This window comes from Nothobranchius furzeri, chromosome 1, assembly GCF_043380555.1.
Source record: "Nothobranchius furzeri strain GRZ-AD chromosome 1, NfurGRZ-RIMD1, whole genome shotgun sequence".
Classification (NCBI taxonomy): Eukaryota; Metazoa; Chordata; class Actinopteri; order Cyprinodontiformes; family Nothobranchiidae; genus Nothobranchius; species Nothobranchius furzeri.
The window spans coordinates 72,842,300-72,869,816 of NC_091741.1; the positions used below are offsets into that span (position 1 = coordinate 72,842,300).

At 42.9% G+C, this 27,517-nt stretch overlaps 1 protein-coding gene across 2 annotated transcripts in view; it reads right to left on the bottom strand.

Annotated features, from left to right (window-relative positions):
• afg2a (AFG2 AAA ATPase homolog A) overlaps positions 1-27,517 on the bottom strand; it is a 249,339-nt gene that overhangs the window by 16,953 nt on the left and 204,869 nt on the right. The window contains exon 16 of one of the 2 annotated variants that reach the window (XM_054739358.2): positions 17,349-17,513. In XM_054739358.2, coding sequence (XP_054595333.1) covers positions 17,349-17,513 — 165 coding nt within the window. Of the gene's footprint in view, positions 1-17,348; positions 17,514-27,517 lie in introns of those variants that run through there. The other variant, XR_008562907.2, reaches the window with a different exon arrangement.

Sequence of the window (27,517 nt, forward strand, 5' to 3'; positions counted from 1 at the left end):
CGGCAGGCTAACTTTTCCCTGCTTCACAACTGTAGCTACCGCACAGCTCAGGTACAGCAGGAAGCAACCCAATGTATCATTGCATTACTTTCTCTGTTGGCTGGCTTCACATTTTTGTCTGAGTTCGCTGTGAACTGGGACTGTTAGTTGCAAACTGGGAAATAATGCAGTCCGGCAATTTGCTTTGGTGATACACAAAGGGAAAATGGGAAAGTGGTCTGTTGGAAGGCAGTGAGCCATGGAGCTGTGTCTTTCCAGCATGTTGAAGGCCCAGTATGCACATATTATGTGTCTGTTGCTGTCTTCACTGTCCAGTTTAAAATACCACCAAGCTGCAGACATTTTAGCTCTACTGAGGAAACACAATAGCTCTGCGTTAGCCTGCTTGCTAACGGGTGCACCTTGGTGTCCGAGTCCCTTTCTGCCGTAAATTGTGTGACATTACTTTGTTGTTTTCGTACAAGAAACGAGTAAAATGGAAGTAGAGGAACTTACTGAAATTAAAACTAAGCTATTGTTATTCCGTTTGAAAATCTCTGTCTCTGGATGAATTTAAATGTCAAGTTTGTTGTTATAAAAGGTTAAATCTGATCGTTTTCCCCTGATTTGATCCTTTTAAAATCATGTGCATAGGCCCTATTTCACGTGATCGGATTGGAGCATTCCGACTTATAATTTTATCTCGTCTCTCTCGTCTCGTCTTCCTCCGCTTATCCGGGTCCGGGTCGCGGGGGCAGCATCCCAACTAGGGAGCTCCAGGCCATCCTCTCCCCGGCCTTGTCCACCAGCTCCTCCGGCAGGACCCCAAGGCGTTCCCGGACCAGATTGGAGATGTAACCTCTCCAACGTGTCCTGGGTCGACCCGGGGGCCTTCTGCCGGCAGGACATGCCCGAAACACCTCCCCGGGGAGGCGTCCAGGAGGCATCCTGACCAGATGCCCAAACCACCTCAACTGGCTCCTTTCGATCCGGAGGAGCAGCGGTTCTACTCCGAGTCCCTCCCGAATGTCCGAGCTCCTCACCCTATCTCTAAGGCTGAGCCCGGCCACCCTACGGAGGAAACTCATTTCGGCCGCTTGTATCCGCGATCTCGTTCTTTCGGTCATTACCCAAAGCTCATGACCATAGGTGAGGATTGGGACGTAGATCGACCGGTAAATCGAGAGCCTGGCTTTCTGGCTCAGCTCCCTCTTCCCCACGACAGATCGGCTCAGCGTCCGCATCACTGCAGACGCCGAACCAATCCGCCTGTCGATCTCCCGATCCCTCCTACCCTCACTCGTGAACAAGACCCCGAGATACTTAAACTCCTCCACTTGAGGTAGGACCTCTCCCCCGACCCGGAGGTGGCAAGCCACCCTTTTCCGGTCGAGAACCATGGTCTCAGATTTGGAGGTGCTGATCCTCATCCCAGCCGCTTCACATTCGGCCGCGAACCTACCCAGCAAGAGCTGAAGGTCAGAGCTGGATGAAGCTAGGAGGACCACATCATCCGCAAAAAGCAGAGACGAGATTCTCCTGCCACCAAACTCGACACACTCCACACCACGGCTGCGTCTAGAAATTCTGTCCATAAAAGTGATGAACAGAACCGGTGACAAAGGGCAGCCCTGGCGGAGTCCAACCCTCACTGGGAACAGGTCCGACTTACTACCGGCTATGCGGACCAAACTCACGCTCCTCTGGTAAAGGGACTGAATGGCCCTTAACAGAAAGCCACCCACCCCATACTCCTGGAGCGTCCCCCACAGGGTGCCCCTGGGGACACGGTCATAAGCCTTCTCCAAATCCACAAAACACATGTGGATTGGTTGGGCAAACTCCCATGCCCCCTCCATCACCCTTGCAAGGGTATAGAGCTGGTCCACAGTTCCACGGCCAGGACGAAAACCACATTGCTCCTCCTCTATCTGAGATTCAACTATCGATCGGACCCTCCTCTCCAGTACCTTGGCGTAGACCTTTCCAGGGAGGCTGAGGAGTGTGATCCCCCTATAGTTGGAACACACCCTCAGGTCACCCTTCTTAAAGATGGGGACCACCACCCCGGTCTGCCACTCCCTAGGAACTGCCCCCGATGACCACGCAATGTTGTAGAGACGTGTCAACCATGACAGCCCTACAACATCCATAGCCTTGAGATACCCAGGACGAACCTCATCCGCCCCCGGGGCTCCGCCGCTGTGTAGTTGTTTGACTACCTCAGCAACTTCTGCCCCCGAGATCGGACAGTCCATCCCCAGGCCTCCCAGCTCTGGTTCCTCCTCGGAATGCGCATTGGTGGGATTGAGGAGCTCCTCAAAGTATTCCTTCCACCGTCCGACTATAGCCTCAGTTGACGTCAGCAGCTCCCCATCCCCACTGTAAACAGTGTGAGCGAGTTGCTGCCTTCCTCTCCTGAGGCGCCGGACAGTTTGCCAGAACCTCTTTGGAGCCGATCGATAGTCTTTCTCCATGGCCTCACCAAACTCCTCCCACGCCCGAGATTTTGCCTCGGCAACTGCCACTGCTGCACCCCGCTTGGCTATCCGGTACCTGTCTGCTGCCTCCGGAGACCCACAGACCAGCCACGCCCTGTAGGCCTCCTTCTTCAGCCTGACGGCTCCCCGAACCTCTGGTGTCCACCAGCGGGTACGGGGGTTGCCACCACGACTGGCACCGGCCACCTTACGGCCACAGCTAGCAACAGCCGCCTCGACAATCGCAGAGTGGAACAAGGCCCACTCGGACTCAATGTCCCCCACTGCTCTCGGGACGTGGTCAAAGCTCTGCCGGAGGTGGGAGTTGAAGACCGTCTTGACAGGTTCTTCTGCCAGGCGTTCCCAGCAGACCCTCACTATGCGTTTGGGTCTGCCAGGTCTACGCGGCATGTTCCCTTGCCATCTGATCCAACTCACCACCAGGTGGTGATCAGTTGACAGCTCCGCCCCTCTCTTCACTCGGGTGTCCAAAACATACGGCCGCAGGTCAGATGATACGACTACAAAATCTATCATCGACCTGTGACCTAGGCTGCCCTTATTTATACTTTTATGTCTACTGTATTTTTTTATCTTATTATTTCATTTTTTGTTGCCTTTTCTAAAGATCTCACCCTTATTTATATTATACATTTCATTGTTTACCTTCTTGCTCAGAGTCTTATTTTGTTTTATCCAACCCACATGGATTTTTCCTGTCTAGGCGAAAAGGATGTAGGCTACACTTAAGACCTAATATTTTTCAGTTTATTTATTTAATCATGTGTACCATGCAGTGAAACCACACTGAAAACTTTATGTAATTTAAGGTAACAATAAGGACAGGGCTGATTTATTTCACTAGATCCTAACAACTGAGACTAGGAGAATCCACTGGTTAACCTTACTTCACCGAAACAGCTTTGACAATGTCACACACTCAAAAACTTGCCTCTACAACTCATCACACACATTCCAATAATACAAGTCCGTTTTTCTTCTTTGATATACCTTATTCATAATGCGTGTTTTTGTGTAAAGTCGCTGTTATTCCAACAGCGACACATTTTTGTGGATGTTTTTTTTTCTGCACTTGTGTCCTTGGTGATAAAAATCTTAACAACAACAAATACCAGGCTATAAATCAGACAGACAACACACAGAGCCAGAGGAGGAACAGCCACACCACAACAGGTGTTAAGAGGAAGCCATTTGTCTTCCTGTAAGGGTGGTTTTACTGTGTGTGTGTTTGTGTGTGTCATCATACAAGACTTTATTTGTGTTTGGACTCTTCTTATGGTTTTTCATTTTTGTTAGACATGCTTCTGCAAAAGTCTGCATGTCTGCTCAGGCCTCCTTTAAACACAAAACAGGATTTAACAAAAAAATCCTTTGTCGCCTTCTACAACGAACCCCATATCACTGAATAAAAACACACCACTGCTTCATCAGAATACAAACACTAGATCTACTGACAGTGACCAGTGCATGAATTATTAGGCATTAAACAGGTGGTTGTTCTGCCTGATTCGTAGGTCTTGTATTTCAACAGACCTGCTTCTGCAAGTGTGAAAATAGGGTTAAAACAACATTCTCGCCAATGAGTTTGAATAGATGTCAGCCGTGCATCTCAGACACCTGGACTTCGAGCAAACAGCTTGCAATAAAAAGAAAGAAAAAAAACTGCTGCTGGCATCTGTGACTCAACAAAAAGATTTTTAGATATTGCCTGAATGCAGCAAGGGTTTTCATTAAAGGTGCCTGAACAACATCCATGAGAAAGCTTGTGTGAGGCTCGCAGCAGGGTCGGTGTTGTCTGAAAACTGTCACCACCTCCAGAGCGCCGGCTTCCACTCCTGTGCTGTCTAACGTGGCCAAGTGGAGGAATCCTGTTTTTCTTCCTCCTCCTTTTTGTCAGCAACTTGTCAACATCTGCCAAGTGCTTCTTGCGGTGGTGTTTTTGGTCTCTCATTCTCAGGGGTCACTTGTCAGTCAAGCACCAAGTGGGAGATCCATGACACTTTCGACTTTAAGTTGTCTGATCTCATGTTGTTAAAAAGACTATTTATTTAGACATTATAGATGTTAATTGTAATTTTGGTATAAAAACACTACAGTACTTTCTTATCTGTCTCTATCCGTTTGGGGTTTAAATCCTGATTTATACTTCATCATTATTCATCGGTCCAATGGCTCTCCGACAGGCTTACAGAGGGTGATGGAGATAAATTTTTAAACGTCCGTCGAAAGTGGCATAGACTACAAGCTCGTGATTGGTCAGGATGGCGCTTCCGTTAAATTTGTCAACAGCACCACCATTGCCACATCAAAAGGTAAACAGATATTTAGCGGCAGAGACGGAACAGATTGAAGACCGCATTGTGGAAAAAGTCAGAAAATGTGTTTATTCACACGTGACTGAAGGAGTACAAAATTACCGAGCAAAAGTTTTATTCCTGGGCAGAAATGACAGGAAACGTAAGTTTAGAGCATGGTTTAAAGGTGGCGACCGCATGAAGTGGAGGAGAATGAAGGACAAATTAGTCTGTGTTATAAAGTCTCTGAAATATATACAGTAAATACATTAGTAAATGCATTATCATGGACCGGATACATGAGTGTAATAGTGGCACGATACCATAGAAAATTGCTACGCCCTCTGTTGTCCTGGCGGGGAATTGCTTTGCAACGCTCCGCAGGTGACACAGAAGTTCAAGAGCAGAAAATCTCTGTCAATGCATGTGCGTCTCTCCCTTGTGGAGCTGACAGAGAAGTTGAAGTAAGGCTCAATAGCTTGCGACACAATGCATTATGGAATACCTTGCTGTCCCAAATCCACAGACACATCCATTGTAAGTTCAGTTCAGATAAGTATGCATACTGCCAAATGGTCATTGTCTGCTGATTTTATTAATAGCTGTGGTCATCTGTTTCCGCCATTTAATTTTCTGTCCCCTGCTCAGCACCATGGGACTGTAAAAGAGAGAGACTGATTCTCTAACAGCAGAACAAGATTTACCGTAATAACGCTAGGTGGATTTCAAAGCACAACTTCTCTTTTTTAGATATTTTTCTGATGGCACAAATAGTTTCAGAGTTATGGTAATTCTAATTAAGGATGTTTGGTGTTAAGAGCGGTGTTTGCAGGGGCAGACTGGCCATCTGTGGATTCTGGAGAATCACAGAGCGGCCGGTGGGCCGGCCCACCACTCTCCACACACGCTTTCAACACTTGTTTTTTTTCCCCCCTCAAAGCTCTTTCACGCTCCAGCACTCTAGGTGGCAGCACTGCACCTCTAAGTTAGATGCCAGCAACATCGGCTGTGGCCGCCAGGCAAGGAGAAGAAGAAGCTGAAGCGGAGAGGAGGCAAAGGCAGCAGAAAAAAACCGATGCAAAACCTGGCCGCTAGTAAAAAAAAAACAAAAAAAAGGGAAAGAAAAGTTGTGGGGCTAAGAAGGCAAGAGAAAAAAATTGCGGGCATTAGATGCTGAAGCCTCTAAATGTCACAAATTAACTAACACATTTAGCAGCACAGCCAGGGGAAGTAAATATGGAATGTACGAGGAGAAACATTTGCAAGGATTGATGTTAGGAATTCATGTTTAGGTTGCAATTTTATTTTATGATAACAGCTAAATGTCTACATTTTAGCTGTAAAAGGCCACATGCAGTGAGTAATAAGAAATATGTAATAATAGGTAGTAGCGTTACAGTTAATGCTCACAAACTTTGAAAATCTTAAATACAGAAGTTACATTTGTAATGTTGCATTTTCATTTAGATGTGGTATTATTGTGCAGTAAGAAGATTAATTACTGCATAAATTATTAAGCTTATCAGTAATACAGCTTTTAATACAACATATAGTCAACATTAGCGCTGTTGCAAAAATTTAGATGGTTTGACCACGTATTTTTGCTGCCGAATTTCCGCACGCCGATTACTTTCGGCCGGGCCTAGTCAAAGTCCAGGGCTGTTTTTTAGTCCCAGTCTGTCCCTGGGTGTTTGTGTGAGATAGAAAAACTATCAGGAGACCCAGAAAAACATCCAGTTAATAAAATAAATAAATTTGCAGTAATTCCATTTTTGTGCCTAAATGATCAGCAGTGGCATCAAATATTAAAAATGTTCTAGACCCTGCAGCAACACCTGCATGTTACTGCAGCGATTCTTGATGTGTGATATTTAAATAAAAAAGAAAGTTGAAAGTTGATAGGGCCTCAGAATGGGACAGACTCCGTTTATCTAACAGGGTGCAATAATTCCCCTGGGTTTTTTCCTGTTGAGGCTTGATCTGAAACTGAAAAATAAAAGCAAAGTGGAGTAACATTGCAGTTTCTTCCAGGGGCAAAGTTATCCCTTCTTCTTCTTCTTCTAACCACACAGTGATTACAGTATCAAATGTTGCTTCTGTTTGGAGGAGTGATGGCAGAGGTGAGAAAGGAAGGCCAGAAGCAATTTTGGAGGCAAAGTTTGAGTTAAAAACGTGTAGGTGGAGGGTTACCGGGGAGGTGATTGTTCGGAAACCAGATGTCACTCCAGGCAAGTAGGAAGGCGAGGTGACTTTAACAAGCTTCTAGCTGCGAGCTGACAACAATCGCGTCCTCCTGAGTGACACCCCAACCATCTAGACAAGAGCCAGCTTCAAGACTGAAATGCCAAGAATGTAATAAAAGCCTTCAGGTAGTACTGAATGTGCACAACCCTCACGTGTGTAGCTTCCATGTACAGTATGTTACAAACGATGAATAATATTATGGTTTGGATCAACAGAATAGAACAATTGAGTCTCTTGAGCCCTGAAGTTATTATCTCAAAAAAGCAGAGTTCACACGTCGCAAATTTCAAGATTTCTCAGCTGATTTATTTTTTCTAATTTAAAGAATCAAAAAGATGTTATGTAGAAAACGTGATTGATTTTGATTATTTTAACAGTCAACAGTCTCTGAAAAGCCAACGGCAGAATCTAAAGTAAGTGTAAGTGCTGGGTGTGCCTGAAGCAGGAAACACAAATGGAGAACTAACCGTGGGGTGATTTGAGTTATGATTTTTTTCTTAAGTAACAATTGTTTAATGATTGATACAAGATAGGGCTGCACAATGTATCGTAAATATATTGTTATCGCGATATCAGCATGCACAATATGCATATCGCAAAGAACAAATAAATATCGCAATAAATGGTCAGCTCAAATGTTTGCTACACATCATGCATTCTGTCAATCAAACTGAAGTATTATGTTTATTTAACAAATCAAATGGAGCTCTTCACCCATTTGGCCAATTGGGTGGGTTCTCATAGGTTAGATACCCGCCCCTGAGGTGGACAGCACTTAATTTTGATGGTTAGCAAACACCTGAGTCAGCTTTGTTCCGCTCTTTTTGCTGATTCTGCTTTTCCCGGGATCTACTGATTACCTTTTCTTGTTAATTATCTTTTTTTCCTTTCCTCATCTTTTTCTTTTCTCATTTTTACAAATTTATTTCTTTGTTTTTGATTATTTTTGTTCCTGAGTTGTTTTTTTATCGCAAGTAATATTGTCATCGCAATATTAATCATTGTTATCGAATACCAGATAGGTTTTCCTAATATCATGCAGCCCTAATACAAGATATGTTTTTGAAGTTCTCTAAATCCCTCTGTCATAAAGTGATTTCAGCAGTTTTATTTGTGACCGTTTCAGAACCTTCCAGAATGAGCCTTTTCAGGGTTCTGCCACTTTAAGAAAACATGCTGAAGCTGACCACACCCACCCATCCCCCACTCAGGCTGCTATGAGCTGAGAAGCTCCTATATCCAGGTGATGCTCAGAGTAGAACCACTGCCCCTCCAGCTGCAGCTCTCTCTTGCACGTGAGAGGTGGTTCACAATCGGAGACTTTTTGAAACAGCTTGTTTCAGGCTCAAACCAACCCGCCGTGAAAAGACCTAATTAGGACGACGTCCTACACACGTGGTCTGGACCACTGGACCCAAAAGAGACATGATCTGCATGTCCATGCAACATTGACTGTTTGCAGGGAAACACTGACAGAAAATGGATGGATGAGTATTTTCACATTTGGAGTGCTTTTAGACACAGTAGAATGCAAAAGTGAGTTTTGCATCATATGTTCTGTCTAACAATTAAACATCTGGCTTTTTAGGGTTCTACAACCCGCTTCATAACATAATCAGTCAAACACCCATTCACACACACATTCACACGATAGTGATGATGAGCTACAACATAGTCACAGCTGCCCTGGGGAGCACTGACGGAAGCAAGACTGTCGAACACTGGTTCCACCGGTCCCTACAACCACCACCAGCAGGCAAGGTGGGATAAGTGTCTTACCCAAAGACACAACAGCAGCATTCTCTGGCGGGAGCTGGGATTGAACCTACAGCACACTGATTACTGGACAACCCGGGCCACCTCCTGAGCTACTGCTGCCTGCATTCCTTAACGCATATCACCTGGCACCTTTAATACCAATGTTATAAACTAAAAATCATTCTATATGGAGAAAAGGTGGTGTTTTAGCCGTTTTGGTCAAATCTTGAAAAGCACATACACTTAGGATGAGGAAAAATAACAAGATTACAGGTAAATACAGAAGGGCAGTAAGCTATTATCGTAACCTTCCATCACTAAAAACAATGACTATGAAGAAATCTTGTGTTTTAAGGGACATAGACATGCTACCTGTTATTGCACAACCATTGAACACACACTGAATATTGGATTGATGTTATTGTGTGTTGAGGGTATGCCCTCGTGAGAAATTGCTGCAGTAATTTTCTCCAAAAGACTGTGCTAAATTGCTCTGAAAGCAAATAATCACATCAGCGCCAAGAAACTTCATTTCCCATGATGCTTTGCACACGGAAGCATTGTGATGACGTCACCGCCGAATACCAGAAACACGTTCTGCGCATGTGCGGGAGCTCATGGACAGCTTTCCGGCGAGCTCAGGCTATAAATTATTAACAAAGACAAAGAAACTCCGTTCTTTGTCCAGTATCACTGGCTGTAAGGACGCTCATCGCACGCTCGAATCAACGTGAGCAGACCAGACACCGGACCGCTGAAAGCTGAGTTGGAAACCCATCATCAGCCATCTTGTATTCAAGACTCCATTTTGAATCCATACACACGCACACACACACCACTCCTTTGTGAGAACAAAGGACCCCATTCATACATCCTCCATCACACACAAACACATCCATCTTCAATTATATCACATGGTTATTATTCATTTATTTCATTGTTTATTCATTTGACAAATTGTTTAATTAAATGTTATAAAATTCAGATTTTTGCCTCCAGTAGATTTGTTGTGTCGATGCGAAGTCTCTGCTCCTAGGATTCTACGAACTTCAAGATAGACTGATAAGAGTTTTGGATTCAATTTTTCCCCGGTTGAAGGGGATGGTGCCCGGGATACCTAAAGAGTATCTTAATTAATTAATACATCGGTAAATATTCCCATATTTATTGAAGAATCCAAAAGTAAGTTAAAACTTACTAATTATTCGCTACTTAATAACCCCAACATGTGTAACAGCATAATGCCAGTAACAGTTAAACTGAGGAGTTAAGCCTGATTTATACTTCTTCATCTGCGTCATATAGAGACACGTAACACCATTATGCGCCGGCACAAGAGCCCTCTGACGGGCTTGCAGTGGGTGACAGAGACATGCCCCAATTTTTAACTATCCGTCGAAAGTGATGGAGACCGCAATCTTGTGATTGGTCAGGATGCTGCTTCCTGTAAAATTGTCAACAGCATTTGTCCGGTTAAAAAGTAAAAAGATATTTAGCGGCAGACACAGAACAGATTGAAGAATGCATCGCAGAAAAGATCTGAAAAATATGAACGTTTATTCACCCGTGACTGAAGGAGTACAAAGATACGCAGCAAGCGTTTTATTTGTGGATGGAAAAAATGAGAAACATGAGTTTAGAAGTGCCAATCGCATGAAGAGGTGGATGGGGGGAGAAATTTGTTCATGTTCAAAAGTCTCTGAAATGCATTAAAACAATGCAAATACAATGGACTGTAATGGTGGCAGGATACCTCCGAATACCGCAACACCCTCTGTTGGCCTGGTGAGGTATTGCTTCGCAACACTACCCAAGTGATGGATAAGTCAGAGAGCAAAACGTCTCTGTCAATGCGTGTGCTTCTCTCCCTCATGGAGCTGACGGAGAAGTATAAATTAGGCTTTAATACACTATTACTGCAGAGGGGATGAATGACCTACAGTATTGTAGTGGTTTTACATCTAGGATGTCTCAGTCTTCCACTGAAGGAGCTGTCCATGGCCTCCACAGTGGAATGATGTGGGTGGGAGGAGTTTTCCAAGATGGAGAAAATATCCCCAGCATCCTCCTTTCACACATCTCAACTCAATCTAGTTGGCAGTCCAGAACCAACTACCTTTGTTAACTAGCTTGTTCACTCTCTTCCTGTCTCAGTCAGAGCTGCTGCACCCCAACAGACCACAGCAGAGTGGTAAAAGGGTAAAATAATATAAGAGGGATTGCTCCAAGGATTACTTTTTGAATGTTTCATAAAGATCTGTTCACTGGATCATGAGGTGTTTCGCCAAAGCCTAGTTAATACACCATATGCTGTCGTCAACCACGGACATCACTGAAACAGTAGGACCCGCCTGAAAAGGTCTACACTCGCTGCTGTCCTGGCAAAGAATTGCTTTGCAACACCGACAACAACAGAGAAGAACAAAAGGAAAATGTCTCCATGTGCGTGAGGGCAAACTTGCTGACAGAAGAGTATAAACTAGGCTCAACTCCATAAACAACATGAACATATACAGGTCCTTCTCAAAAAATTAGCATATTGTGATCAAGTTCATTATTGTCTGTAATGTACTGATAAACATTAGACTTTCATATATATTAGATTGATTACACACAACTGAAGTAGTTCAAGCCTTTTATCGTTTCTAATATTGATGATTTTGGCATACAGCTCATGAAAACCCAAAATTCCTATCTCAAAAATTTGCATTTTTCATCCGACCAATAAAAGAAAATTGTTTTTAATACAATACAAAAAAGTCAACCTTCAAATAATTATGTTCAGTTATGCACTCAATACTTGGTCAGGAATCCTTTTGCAGAAATGACTGGTTCAATGCGGCGTGACATGGAGGCCATCAGCCTGTGGCACTGCTGAGGTGTTATGGAGGCCCAGGATGCTTCGATAGCGGCCTTAAGCTCATCCAGAGTGTTGGGTCTTGCGTCTCTCAACTTTCTCTTCTCAATATCCCACAGATTGTCTATGGGGTTCAGGTCAGGAGAGTTGGCAGGCCAATTGAGCACAGTAATACCATGGTCAGTAAACCATTTACCAGTGGTTTTGGCACTGTGAGCAGGTGCCAGGTCGTGCTGAAAAATGAAATCTTCATCTCCATAAAGCTTTTCAGCAGATGGAAGCACGAAGTGCTCCAAAATCTCCTGATAGCTAGCTGCATTGACCCTGCCCTTGATAAAACACAGCGGCCAACACCAGCAGCTGATATGCCACCCCAGACCATCACTGACTTTGGGTACTTGACACTGGACTTCAGGCATTTTGGCATTTCCCTCTGCCCAGTCTTCCTCCAGACTCTGGCACCTTGATTTCTGAATGGCATGCAAAATTTGCTTTCATCCAAAAAAAGTACTTTTGACCACTGAGCAACAGTCCAGTGCTGCTTCTCTGTAGCCCAGGTCAGGCGCTTCTGCCGCTGTTTCTGGTTCAAAAGTGGCTTGACCTGGGGAATGCGGCACCTGTAGCCCATTTCCTGCACACACCTGTACAAGGTGGCTCTGGATGTTTCCACCCAGACTCAGTCCACTGCTTCCGCAGGTCCCCCAAGGTCTGGAATCGGTCCTTCTCCACAATCTTCCTCAGGGTCCGGTCACCTCTTCTCGTTGTGCAACGTTTTCTGCCACACCTTTTCCTTCCCACAGACTTCCCACTGAGGTGCCTTGATACAGCACTCTGGAAACAGCCTATTCGTTCAGAAATGTCTTACCTCTTGCTTGAGGGTGTCAATGATGGCTTTCTGGACAGCAGTCAGGTCGGCAGTCTTACCCATGATTGCGGTTTTGAGTAATGAACCAGGCTGGGAGTTTTTAAAAGCCTCAGGAATCTTTTGTAGGTGTTTAGAGTTAATTAGTTGATTTAGATGATTAGGTTAATAGCTTGTTTAGAGAACCTTTTCATGATATGCTAATTTTTTGAGATAGGAATTTTGGGTTTTCATGAGCTGTATGCCAAAATCATCAATCTTAGAAACAATAAAAGGCTTGAACTACTTCAGTTGTGTGTAATGATTCTAATATATGTGAAAGTCTAATGTTTATTAGTACGTTACAGACAACAATGAACTATATCACAATATGCTAATTTTTTTAGAAGGACCTGTACAAACACACAGGCAAAAACATCATGGCCTGCATTCCTTTAGGTGGCAACGATGATAATCTGAGTGGGTTTCTAATAAAAAAAAAATGTTATAATTCCAAAACAGACTATGTTTATTTCCTATCACGACAGACCAAACAGAAAACTTGATGAAGTTCAACTTCAAGCAAAGGAACAATATCACCAATTGATGGTCACTTATGGTATGCAGATTTACCTTTTGATTTACTTGCCTGTTTGTTGTATACGTCCTTTGGGGCTCAGTTGTTGTAAACACCGCTTTATCTCCAGAACCACGTTGTTTTGTTATCTGTATCCCATTTTCTCTCCAACTTCTCCTCAGCGATCAGGGAGTTTAAAGTTTCATCCAATCTAATTTGATTTTTAGCGATGACATGTAAAATATAATACCCATACAGGTGAGACGCAGTTTTCATTCTGCCTGTTAATTCCTATCAGCGTGACTGTGGCGTGCCTTCCAGTTTTATTGTGGGGTTTGAAGCACTCAACGGCAAGCAACAGCAGAACTCCATTCCACAGAGGAGACACTACACCAGAAACCCTGATGTCAAACAAAACACCTGATAGCTGAGGATTGGCTTCTTGCCGCATACCTACTCCAGATGGAGGACTGCTTTAGGCTGAATGTTCTGGGTGGGGGCTGCTCCATCAGAAAAAAGGAGGGAGTTTTAGACTCTTTAGATAACCTCAAAATGCCACAGAGAGAATTATTTAGTCAGAGGAGAAAACAGAAGCCCCTCAGGTCTTCCATGTCCTAAAACATTATTCAATAAGTAATAAACAGATTGTGGATCATTTGTGAGTGAAAAAAATACTATGAGTATTGTTTAATATGTGTGGGATAATTAGTGTTTGTAAAGTGGGAAAAAAGTAATTAGTGACGTTTAAAGCTGCTTTAGCAAAGTTACAGAAGAAGTTAAGTTTTGAACGCAAATATGGTAATGGGACACTCATTCCTCCCCTCGGGTATCTTCCCTGGAACCAGAAACCCGCAATGCAGGAGGACACAAGATAGCAGCAGTAGCTCAACAGGTTCAGCGGGTTGTCCAGTAATCCAAAGGTTGCAGGTTCGATCCCCGCTCCAGATAGAGAATTTTGCTGTTGTGTCCTTGGGCAAGACACTCAACCCAACTTGCCTGCTGGTGGTGGTCGGAGGGACCGGTGGCGCATGTGCTCGGCTGCCTCGCCTCTGTTCAGTGCGCCCCAGGGCAGCTGTGGCTACATAGTAGCTAATTACCATCAGTGTATGAATGAGTGTGTGAATGGATGAATGATACACTGTAGTGTAAAGCGCTTTGGAGTCCTTACTCTGAGAGGTGCCACACAAGTGCGGGTTATTTATCATTTATCATTTATAGGGCTAAACACCAGTAGCTGTTTCTAGGTCCAAACATCTTTTGTTGCCCGTAACTTTAAATGGTGTTTTATCTTTTGGACTCTGGTTGTTTGTCCTAAAATTGAAGTGGTAGCAGCCAGCTGTTTCTCCTTCTCTGATATTTTTGAGCAGAGAACCTTTCACACCAGTGGTGTTCTGTTGTTAAATGTGCGAGTGTGTAATGAGAGGAGGACCCACGGAAGAGCGGCGGTTCAGCAATCCCAACAACTAGAAGTTCCAATAATTGCTTTCGGTCCAAAACCTGTTATTGGCTGACCCATAACACTTTTTTTTCAGTTATTATTATTTTTTATCTCTACATTATATTTATCACTATACTATGTTAGAACATTGTCAAGAGGCATGAAAAAATGTTTTAAGCAAATTTGTTTTCCAAATTTGCCATTGCAGCTTTAAATCTAATAATTTAATATACTGAAAATATTCCAGTGTAGCTTAAACTTTTTCTATTAAAAGTTGTGCAATTTGGATAATAAATGCAATTGGCAATTAAAATAAATTTCCTAAAGGTAATAAAAATAGTGACCTCACATCTTTCCAAATTGTCAAAATGCCTCTTCCAGTTAAAAAAAAATCCATTTATATATTTTTTAATTATCTAATACATGTAATAACTCTATAGATGAAATGATGTTAATCTTTTCGTGAATATTTTTGGGAATTTACTTTTCTATTATTTTTTCTAAATGGTACGTGTGTGTGTGATTCTCATTTTCTCTGACATGCATTGTGAGGTGTAAGGTCTTATATAGACAGGTGTGTGGCTTTCCTAATCAAGTCCAATGAGTTTGATCGAACACAGCTGGACTCCATTGAAGGTGTAGGACCATCTCAAGGATGATCAGAAGAAATGGAAAGCACCTGAGTTAAATATATAAGTGCCACAGCAAAGGGTCTGAATACTTAGGACCATGTAAAATATTCCGTGTTTTTCTGTCAATATGGGGTGCTGTGTTTACATTAATGAGAAAAACAAATGTAACTGATTATAGCAAATGGCTTCAATATAACAGTGAAAAATTGACAAGGGTCTGAATACTTTCCATACCCACAGTATATATAATGGTTTAAAAGTTAAAGACAAAGGTCACCTGCAGTAGAAAACATGCAGCACAATATTTTATAACTTTTTGAACAAGGTAATTTTTATGAATTTTTTTTATAACATTTTAACTGTCAATTAACCGGGACACCAAAGTATTCTAAATGTTGTACTTTTTTTAAAGGTCAGTGATCTGGCAAAGACATATTTTTCATGCTTCAAATTTGCTTCTTGAATTACCTTGGTCCAGTAACATCGACACTTCTCTACAAGTTCCTCACTTCGATTGTTCATTGCATTAAGTGAAAAATGAAAAGTAACCTTGACTGTCTACAACATAACACTGTGTGCAGACAGAAACAACTTCACTAAAATAAACATTTTTCCAAACAAACAGTTAGGGATTCTTCCTAAACCTTGGACTGTTTCTGAGAATTGTGAGTTTAGTTGTAACAGAATCATGTTTGGGACAAACGTAGAGAAACAGATCTTTCACACAAAGGAACGTTTGTACGGGGACTCTCAGTCCACAGTCAGATAACGGGAGCGCTCTGTGACACACCACAGGCACCTTCTAGACATCATGGAAAAACAGAGCTTCATCTATCTGCAGAGCAAGACAGAAACACATTCCTATCTAGTGCTAGTTTTGTTCTAAAATTAGCAAAACCAATACAATTTATTCACTGCAGGTCCGCATCTCTGACCCTGAGGTCCTTCAGAATTACAGACATCTGTAAGGGTCTTTTCATTTAACTTTTGGAAATTTGTAAAGAAGAAAAGGTTTGAATTCCCGCTGAATGGTGGATTACATAACAGCCCTATATTTTTGTAAAATATTTGTGTGTTCAGGCCTTTTTCTTAATGTATGTACAGTACAGGCCAAAAGCTTGGACACACCTTCTCATTCAATGTGTTGTCTTTATTTTCATGATCATTTATGTTGGTAGACTCTCCCATGTGGAGTTATGAACTTAACCAAGAAAGGTGAAATAACTGAAAACATGTCCTATATTCTATCTTCTTCTAAATAGCCACCCTTTGCTCTGATTACTGCTTTACACACTCTTGGCATTCTCTTGATGAGCTTCAAGAGGTGGTCACCTGAATGGTTTTCCAACAGTCTTGAAGGAGTTCCCAGAGGTGTTTAGCACTTGTTGGCCCCTTTGTAAATGGTCATGGTCATGAAAATGAAAAATACACATTGACTGAGAAGGTGTGTCCAAATTTTAAGCCTGTACTGTGTGTACTTGGAAAGGCCCGGTAATGTTGATAAGCAGGACTTGTGGTTAACTTTTACTGATTGGTTGTAACTAAGTAGAAAAAAAACATTGCCACACGTCACCAAACAACCAGCATTTGTAAAGCTGCAGAGCTGCTGGTGAAGCAGAATGGAAGGAAAAGAAAATGAGCAACGTTGACGCTGCTTTAAAAAATCACAATTTTTGAACTCCCAATACTAAAAAACGCGACAGAAATCCCCCCTAATGCCGTAATTTTTGCAGATTTTATGGTCTCACAGAGAATTGTAAAGGAAAAGCACTTCTTTAGGTCACTGAACACCTCTTTTTACATCACACAGCAGCTCTCCCGGTACCCTGCATGGAATAAATTATGGCGTACTTTGATGGATTAAATGTTTAATTTTACTAATGTCCATAGACGTTTTTTGGCACTGATTAGTGACGTCACTCACTGTTAAAGTACTCACAATAGGCTGACGTGTTAGCCAAGTCCTGAAAGGGACTCTATGGAGACATGACGGCTGTGAGGACCGAGCCATATCCTTGAATGGAATTTTGTTGAATTTGAAGCATTAATTCGAAAATTTGCAACAACATTGCTCTAGATGCAGATGAAACATCAAACAGTGGAAGTGAAGTCAGAGACTGCTGACTTCATACAGCATTATGTACTTAAAAATGCAATCTAGATTTGGTTTAATTATATACAATTTCATACATCGCCCTTGAATCAAACACGTGAAGCTCTAACTCACCTCCGCTCCTGAGTACTTGTTGGTCTGAGTCACCAGGTCATCTATAGACACGTCCTCTGCCACAGGCATGTTACGGAACTGGAGAGAAAAGATCTCATGTCGAGTTGCAGCATCTGGGAGAGGGACATAGACGATCCGGTCAAGGCGACCTGGACGCATAAGAGCCTGTGAAATATGAAAAATCAACACAACAGATGGCATATGTTAAGCATAGTTTTCAGGATCTCTTAATGACAAGTCTCAATGTGACTTCAACTTTTCCAGCTCATTTTTTGTGCTGAAACACTATGATGAGATCAAAATAACAGTCCCAGCTCTGCCCTGTGATCTCTTTATTCCTTGCTTGTTATGATGACAATCTAGGAAATGAGACTTACTTCTCTTCTATGATTGCATCAACCCTTAGACGGAATCACAAGCCAAACACTTTAAACTGAAATTTAAAGGTGTTGAACGCTTATTTAATTAATACATTTGCAGTGGTCTCAAGTAGAAATGAATACCTTGTAAGTCATACTCTGGGAAAAAAAAGCTCCTGTGCACCATTTTCTGGAAGTAGAATTGACCCACATTAGAGGTGAGCTTCAGACGGCAGGATGTGGAGTCTCGACATTTGGACATCTTGCCTCAAGTTGGATAAAAGCAAAATGACTCCACCACTGACTGTTTGCTTTGCAACATTGATGTTTTATCGCCACAAATAACACACGCCTGGAGGAGTTCTGCTGTGTGGTGGAGTTGCTAAAGCTAATGGTTAGCTTCTATTAACTGAGAAGGTCTCTGCTGTTTCTTGGACACTAAACCAACAAGAGACTTCCCTGTGGTGAGACAAGATGGGTGAGTCCATGAACGTTAAGTGACAGTGTGACATACATCTTTCAGGATTATCAAATCCTAGAGTTTCACCATCTATCCTCTCTCAGAGGCTAATGCAGACAACAGCTGTAAGAGACTATCTGCATGTTCAACCTACATGAAAAACTCAAGAGTGATTGATTATAACCAGAAAAAAGATTAAAAAAAGAAGGGTTTTCAGTGTTCTCTACACCTTTAGGTTTTCCACTTGTGCCAGTCAGCATGGAGTCAATCTTGATGTTATCTGATAAACCCTTGACTTCCTACAGATCACTTCTCTGTGACCCCAAAACAGCCCTTGAGTACCCAAAGCCGCCGCTGTCTCGCTTGTCAGAAGTCATTAAGTGGCAGGCACCTCTTAAATGCAGACGGACAAAAATGCTCTGTCTCCACTTCCTGTCTTCAGCCAGGCAGTGTCACGCTGTGGTGAAGAATGCTGTTAGACAGGCAAACTACACAGGATGGTGGGGTTTTGTTCAATAACTGGTTGCATCTTAAGCAGTGTGAATTAGCATTTAATATGAGTAGAACAAATGCAGGCTTGCTAGAAAAACAAACATAATCTAAAAGCCATATGTGCATTTGTGTTCTGGTTAATGGGGTGGATCCCTTGGATTTGGGCCAGTCAAGGAAAAGTGGTCAGCTGAGGAAAAGCAGGAGATAAATGCAGACTCAAACCACAAAGGAAGTCGAGTAAAGAGAGATCAGTGTAGACTGAAGGGACTGGAAAAGCAGCTCTTCAGCTTTCAATCGTGCTGTTTCTTGCTAAATAAGTTCTTGTATTTATCTAACAGCAAAAACGTGTCTAAATTTCCTTTCTTAACAAAGCGCTGGCTTATAAAATCCAGAGAAATGTTTTCATTTACTCACCGTATTTAAAACTTTAAAGCTGCAATAGCAAATCTGTGAAACAAGCTAGCCTTTAAACACAAACACAAAACCAACCCCCCCATAGGCCATCATTCCTTAGTCACGTCCCCCGATACCGGAACACACATCGCTGCTGTAAACGAGAGAGCACCAGTTGCTGTCTTCCCCTTTTCGGGACTGGTAGTTTGCCCTAAAGTTGAAGTGGTAGCAGTCGGTTATTTTTCCTTCTCTGATTTTATTGAGCAGAGAACCTCTCACACCAGTGGTGTTCTGTTGCAAAATGTTCTTTGTTGGACATGCAGTAAAAGTAGGGTGGGACATGAAGTTCCAACAGTCAAGTGTTGACAAAGCATACATTGTAGGATGTCCGAGTCTCTTAAAAGTGGAAGATATTGCATAACTTTGTTACAGTGTTTCAGATTAACTCAAATGCGAGTGTGCATTGTTGTGTTTATGATCATTTTATGTGTTTTTTTGTTCACTTGAGCATGATTTAACATACTGTCTTCAATATAAATAAATTTCAACTGCCGTTCAACGCTAATAAAATGCTTGTGGCATTTTTTTAAGGGGTGGGGCAGTAGCATAGCCAGAAATGGACCTAATAAAAGTGTCCATAAATAAATGAAATAAGTTTATTTGTATTCCACTTTTGGTTATAAGCAAACATGCTCTCAAACTGGCCCGTGACCCACAGCCGCGCACTGAGCGCTCTGCCGTGTGCGCTGTCAATACCAAGATATTTTTCATTTTTTCAATGGTGAAAGAATCTGAGCAATATCTGACTGACACTGGGACACCATTTTCAACACACCTCGCTATTGATAGCACACTGAAAAGCTGTGGGAGCGAGTCTGTCATGTCACAGACGCACTCCAGCGGAACCACGGCCCACGGGTGTGGAAGAGTGCATGCAGGAGTGAGTGATTTAAATTTTTTTGGCTGAAATAGATCCTAATGAGACTCAGTGACAAAATCATCCGTTCAGCCCCTCACAGAGCTGTGAGCAGGCGGTGTCAACTCCTACTCTACTACTCGGTGATTAAAGCATAATTAAGTGGTTCCATAGCCACGCCCCTAGTGTGGAGGGTGGGGGGTGCGTCGGCATGGTCAGGACATAGAAGGGGGTGCACAGCTAAGTAAGTTTGGGAACCACTGTCCTACAACATGGTGACAGGTTAATCACCCAGAATGATGAATCTAAACACCATCTGCCTTGACCTTTCAGATTCAATAGCCACATAATCTCTATAAACTTAGTTGAGTTTTGAATTTTAAATGTCGTTGGAGGTACTGGATGTAGCGCCACTACCACAGAGAAGAATAATCTGTTTGCTGATATTATGACTAAACTGGGGCTGAACGATAGTAAAGTTGCCAGCGCCGGTGTTCTGCCCACACGCATCCCATACCATGCATAGGGCACCATGTGACCAAGGGGGCATCAACTAATCAGGCTTATGGAGGAAAAAAAAAACATCCATAGGGCTTGAACACCATCCATCTCAGAGCCAGCCGATCCACCAGCATGTAGAGAAATTTCCAAGCAGCCAGTTAGCCTAACTTACATGTGTTTGGTGGGTGAGAGGAAACTGGTGTCCAGAGAAGAACTCACGTTTGTAACATTTTTAAATATAGCTTGTTTTATTTTGTCTTTGAAAAGGTTCCGCAGCAGCAGACATTTTCCCTGCCTTTCATCTGCTGCTTTTCCTGTGTATGTCTATAGAACTTCAGAGGATGGAAACTGGAGACAAACATTAGCAGCTCCCCTCCAGTAACCACAACAGAGCCATGACTGACAAGGCTGCAATGAATCATGGGAGGAAATTCTCTTGTTTTGAACGTCTCTGAATTATTCCACTGACCTGCAGAGGAATGGATTGTTGTGAGTGAAAGAGTTTTGCCATAAACAAATGTAAAAGTTTAACCTTATTCAAAGAAGGAAGTGGGTGGAACTGGTAAGCTGAAGGCTACACATCTGAATCCAAATCAGGCAGGATTGGATTGTTGTTTTGGATTCTCACAGGTGAAAGGGATATCATGCAGTACTGGGTGAAGTGGATACTTTGGTCAGAGCCTGTTTATCATGACAGGTTGAATCAGTAGCAGTGAAGCGTGTTGCATTATGCAGAGGACGTGCCAGGGAAACTTCCTGAGTAGCCTCCTCTGGAAGTATCTAGCGGCTGCATGCCAACATAAACCTACTGACCCCCTGGCAAAGCAAAACAGCTCATACAAAGAGTCGCTCCCATGCACAAGGACAAACACGTGTACTTGCATGTGTGCAAATAAAAAGCAAGATAAATGCCCGAAGCACATTTCTTTTAAATATTCAATCAAATTTTTCTGGTTTATGAGCTATTATTTGTCTCCGCAAACATAAAGCAGAAGCGCCTGCAGCTTTCAGGCTCTCCGGTTCCCAGCTGCGTGATCCACAGCTTCAAGACTGCTAAACTCATCTGATTGCCCTGGAGGGAAAGAAAGGCCTTTCCCCACTTTTCTCTTAGTAAAAGCAGGGGGCTCATCCGCCACTTAACAAGATACATTTCCTGCTCTCAAGGATCCTCAGGTAGTGGTGGTGAAGTAAAATGAGGAAGAGGTAATGTGGGGCGCACCCCAAAGAAATTATTATGTCAGGCAAGTGTCGAAGGGCTTTTTTCATTGTAACAGCATCACTCCACCTGAAGTTTTAGATCAACCAACGCAAAGAAAGAGATATTCACTTAAAAGGAGTGCAGGACGAACGCTATGACAAACATACAGATTAGTGGCGTGAGAGGCACCAAAACACCACAGATAGCATGTAGTTCAAATTAATTCTGTTGTTTAAACATGAGTCTGCATGACAGATTGCATCCACCTCATTGCACCACTGACATGATAGGCATCATTGCACATGAGCCATTAGTAAGGAGAAATGCCCCCAGGTAAGAAATACCAACTAGCTTTAAGTCAACAATGTACATGACTAAATCTGGGTGAGTGTGCACGGTGGGACAACAGAAGGTTGAAAAAGCACTGCCAACCATGGATCAGTCAGGCTGTCTCAAACACACAAAGAGAGGAGAAAAATAACTACAAAAAAACCAAAAAACAGACGGCTCTCTCAGCGCCAAGTTTCACTGTTGATAACAACAGTAATCATTCCAGGAATTGCAAAACTCCTCAAGAAGTGATTACCCCCTAATGACAGATGACTTCCTATCTGTGAAGACCAGTACCTCTTCTTAACCACTAAGGAATGCTGGGAATCTTCTCCTTGGAGCGTTGTTCATGAGCACATTCTTGGCCAGCTTGAATCTGACCTGAACTGAATTATGTCTACAAACTGTTTACAAATGGACACCCTCCCAATCCAGGCGTCTTATTCTTAGCTTAAACAACTCCCGCTGCACTCAAATCTGAAACAATCGTTTTTTCCCAACAAGTTTGACATGTTGAAAATACTGGCTGACTTACGCTCAACACATTAGCTTCTATTTGAGAAAACCTTTTTGTTGGTGCTGTTTTCTTTTTGTGGACGATATATGATAGCAGGCTGTCTGGTTAAATAAACGGCTTGCCTGAGGAGACACGAGTTGACTTTGTTCCCAGCCTGAAGGCATTTGCTGTATGTGGTTTCCTAACCTGTCAGTTCACAATCCTCAGAAGCTGTGGTGAGTCATACCAACTCGGAAATAGGCCAGCTTGGATTTATGAAGAGTAAAAGTAAAGCTGCAGGAAGCATGGTAGACACCAAAAGCTTCCTGAGAGGTCAAAGTGGGCTCCAATGGATTTTGTTTTTGTTTTTAACTGAATGCACTGATATAAATGTGAGGAATCTAATCTAATCTGAGAAACAAGCAGGCAAAATTGGACATATGACAGACTTGAGCTTTGTTGGATATCCTGTCCTGTGAAGGTTTCAAGCTCTTTTCTGACTTGGATGGTGCTCAAAAATTCTGAGTGTTTGTTTTCCAAGAGGCCGGTTGGACTTAACATCAAGTCTGCCATAAGCACATGTCAAATGTGAAAAGGTCCATTGTTTCATTCTATTCAACATCATGCATGCCTATCATTTAAAGCATTTTCCTTCATTCAGAATGTAAATAGCACTGTTGACAATATCTCTGAGCTTCTGAAGCACATTTTGCTTTTCAGTTCCTTTAAAAATTCCACAAACATATTTATAACCACCATAGAGGATTTTGAGCAGCGCACTTCTGTACAGAGATGACATAATTTTGCACGAGGCTAAGCTGCCTACAGAGGGACAGCAAACCTGCTTCGTGTCAGTTCTGATTTTGATGTAGGAGAGGATCAGAGGAGGAATGAAGTGTAAGGAAAGAAGAGAGTAAATCACAGAGAGAGGGGAGGGGAAGACTGAGCTGAGAGGGCTGAGGGTGACAGCGGGGGGGGGGGGGGGGGGGGGAGTCGGTGAGAGAACAGAGTTGGCAACCAGTCAAAAACATGAGAGGCTTTCACTCTGGATTTTGCCCTTGAGTCAAACTTGCATCCGGCAGGCGAGGCCACCGTGTCCAAGAACCAAATAACTCTACTGCTGTTAACTCCCTACTGTCTCACACAGCCTGCAGGAAACCCAGATTTGTAGTCTTTAAAATGAAACATAAACCATCTGAGCATACCCTCTGAAACACAGAACATTTGACCAACTTAGTGAGTTATAGCCATAAAAAAACATTCACTAATTATTACAAAACACTTTACAATAAAATGCAACGAACACAAACGACGTGTCACTGCAGCTCTTGTGCAATCATCAAACTATTTTAACTCTAGTAGAAATGTTTAAAACTCTCAAAAGAAAGGAACTGAATGCATCAAAAATAAGAGACATGCATCGATTCTGGAGTCCAATTTCTAATTCTTTTACAGCTCTGGTCACTGAGACCAAACTTGGGACAATTCTGATTGATTTTATGAAGACATAATTAACTGAACACGAGTCATTCTGGAAGCTAAAACTTCCACAAAACTCCATGCTTATCAATGGTGAGTTCATGGACTGAGAAAAATGACAGATTTTTAATTATCGCTTCGCCATGATACATTTACATACATGAAAACACAAATCAGATTATTTCCCACTGAGCTGCTTAAAGTGAATTATGGCAAAATCCATTCACCTACTAGTTGCTGGTACATTTTTACTTTCCATTCAACAGTTTAAAATAAATGTCATCTTTTGAGTCACAATGCTCAGACAAAAATAAACAAGTTGTTGGTAGAAATTGTATTAATTTGTGTGCAAACTGGAGATAAAAAACAATTGTTGCAGTTTCATATAAAACTTATTTAGCATGCAGACTTTTTATTTTCATAAAATGTGTGGTCCCAGTAGAAGTTAGGCTCCACCTCCAATCTCAGCTCATCACCATGGCGTTTGTGTGTGTATGCCCCAGTGCATCTATATACAAAAGTGCTTGTGTACACAGAACAGCTGAGTACAGTTATTACAAAATTAAATGTTACATCTCTTTTACCTTTTATGGGTTGCGTGCGTTTGAGGGTCATAATCATATGGAGATCAGGTGAAGATGCAGAGCTTAGGTGTGTGGTTGTGTGTGTGTGTGTGTGTGTGTGTGTGGGGGGGGGGGGGGCAGCTGCAGCTGTGTTGCTGCTTCCTTTAGGTCTCAGGTGGAGGAGGGTGAAGCCTGTTGAAGGGTGGGCCTCACGCCCCTACAGCTGCCCTGGAGGCCGCAATAAAGTCTCTGTCAAAACAAGAGTGAATAGCTGGCCCTCACACCTCCATGGAAATAAATTGGCTGAAAAAACAAAGCTCTTATTTTGATAGGAGAAGGTGGTAACAGTACGCATGCGTGTGCATGGAGAGGTTGTCTTAAAAAAAGGTGAAGAAAAGCAGAGGAAATTAGACTGAGGCCATGTTGAAATGTCGACTCATTGGAGCCCAAAAAAACAGCACAGTAAAGTAGCTGCCATAAACTATATGAATGTTTGCTTAACAGAGAGGCGTTTCCTGTGAGCTGTCCACAGTTCATAGTTCCATTCTGCATGGCCTTGAGTTTGGTGTAAACCCGCCAGGTCTGGTTTTTATGATCTGCTCGAGTCTGTGGGCACCACGACAAGTTACTGTCTCCCAAAATAAGGAAACAACACTAATGGTCAGCAGCTTTTCTAATTCACCAATTATAATTCTTTGCGTTTACCACTATACCGTCATGCGTGCGTTTACTATAAATGTGTTGGACTTGGAAGGCAGGAATGCAAAACGCCCCAAAAAAAGATCAAAAAATGCTAAAAATGACTCAACTTATCTCTTACTTTAAAAAGCATCAGCCTGTTTTTGTGCATGCATGTTTAACCAAAATTTCACTTGGCTGGGATTGATTTTGGTTATTAAAGAACAGATAAATCTGAACATTTTCAGTTGGAATCACCATCAGTGTGGTTACAAGTGTTTCTAAATCGAGTTATGGCAAAAAAATCAAGCTAATACCTTAACCAAAATGAGAGCCTCTATCCTAGTTTACATGTTCGTTAGAAAATCAAATTATTGAACAAAGTGTGTTTGTCTCTGTAATGGTAGATGGCGACATACGCCCTTTGGGTCGGCATTCTTCCGGTTAGCGTTTAGTAACACATGTTGGCAGAAATGAAGCAGACGAAGTAAAAGCTAGCCTAGAAATCTAGACAGACAGTAGCTGAAGCAAAATGATGTTGATCTGCAGGTCGGTCTAGATGCGCTCCACTGGAGCCTGACGCCGGGGACACACCGGCCGCGGAAGCGCCGCGAAGCGCCGAGAAGCGAATCGCTCACGAAATTCGGCCGCTGCTCGCCGCTCCTCAGTTCAGATCAGACGCGCCCCAGTCGAGGCGCGCCTCGACTCAGCTGTAGTTTTTCTTTTAAACATTTGGTGTCCTCCATTTCCTCTCTGCCTTTTCTCAGCTCTTTTCCTACGTTTGAGTGTTTGTGCGCGTGCGCGCGCGCGTGTGTGTGTGAACCTATGGTATGAGTTGTTTCTGCCAGTTGAATCTCTTGGAACCCGCTCCAATTCTGCAGCTGTATCCTAGCAGTTTCTTCCGACATGGGTACGTAAACAATCATGTTTTTGGGGGGTCGTACAGCTCCTTGTGTTTCTCAACTTCCATAATTAATTTAAAGTCATCCATCTTAACTGCTTGCCTCAGACTTTCTGCCTCTCTGTCCTGTTTGCTCCGGTGAAAAGACACCCAAAACCACACACCCCTTCACGTGGTCACACACGCACACAAGTTCGATGTGTGTGTATGTGTGTGCGTGTTCGTGTGGTTTTTCTGCAGTGTCTGTTTACGAACACATTTGACTATTGCGGAATTTTATTTTGAAATGCTTTATTTTGTTAACTTTACCGGCCTGCCTCTTATGTCTATGTTTGACTTCCTGCCAGAATTGACGCGATTCACCCGCGGCTCGCGAAAAAAATAGAGCCAACGCCGAAATGATCGCTGCACGGCGCGGGCTGGAGCGCCGGCACGCGCCGGCGCGAGGCGATTCGCGGCGCTTCGGCGGCCCATGTGGTCTATAGAATAGCTTAACAAGGGCGCCGAATGAAGGCGGTCCCATTTTCGCGGCGCTTCCGCGGCCAGTGTGTCCCCGGCCTGAACTGGCCAGAAAGGTCTTATGCCTCGACAATCACAGTGCTCTATCAGTTTGGTTAGCCAATCATAGTGCTCTATCGGTTTGGTGAGTCAATCACAGTGCTTTATCAGTTTGAATGAATGGATAATAAACCTTTACTAGTCCCACGAGGGGGGCATTTGCTTTTATCACAGCAGAAAAAGGACAGCAGTGAGTTTGTAAAATATTAAAATGTAAGTCACTAAAAACAAAAATACTAAAAGCACTATACATTGCACGTTCATCATTGCACACTTCACCTAGGACTAGTAATAATTTCCATTTTGCACCAAAAAACTACACTTTATAATATCGCACATGGCTAAAAACTACTATGCAGTATTGGATGCATGTGTTAGCTAGCCCACGTGTATTATTTATGCATGTGTGCGTGATGAACTGAGGTCTTTACTGTACAGTCTGGCAGAGGTTGGAAAGAAAGACCTATGATACCTCTCACTCCTACATCGTGGGTGCAGCAACCTTACACTTAAGGAGCTGCTCAGTCCTGACACAGACTCCCGCTTTGGGTGAGAGCTGTTATCCAGCATTGATAAAAACTTAGCTAGCATCCTCCTCTCACACACCACTTCCACCGGGTCCAGAGGGCCCTTTGGTTTAGCCTGTTCAGTCGCTTCCTGTCTCCAGCAGAGATGCTGCTGCCCCAGCAAACCAAAACATAGCTGATGGCACTACAGAGTCATAAATGGTCTCCGGTAGCAGCCTCTTTCCTCCAAAAGACCTTAGCCTCTGCAGCAGATATAGCTTGCTCTGTGTGTTAGCATTCTGAGTCCAGTCCAGCTTATTGTTCAGGTAAATCCCAAAG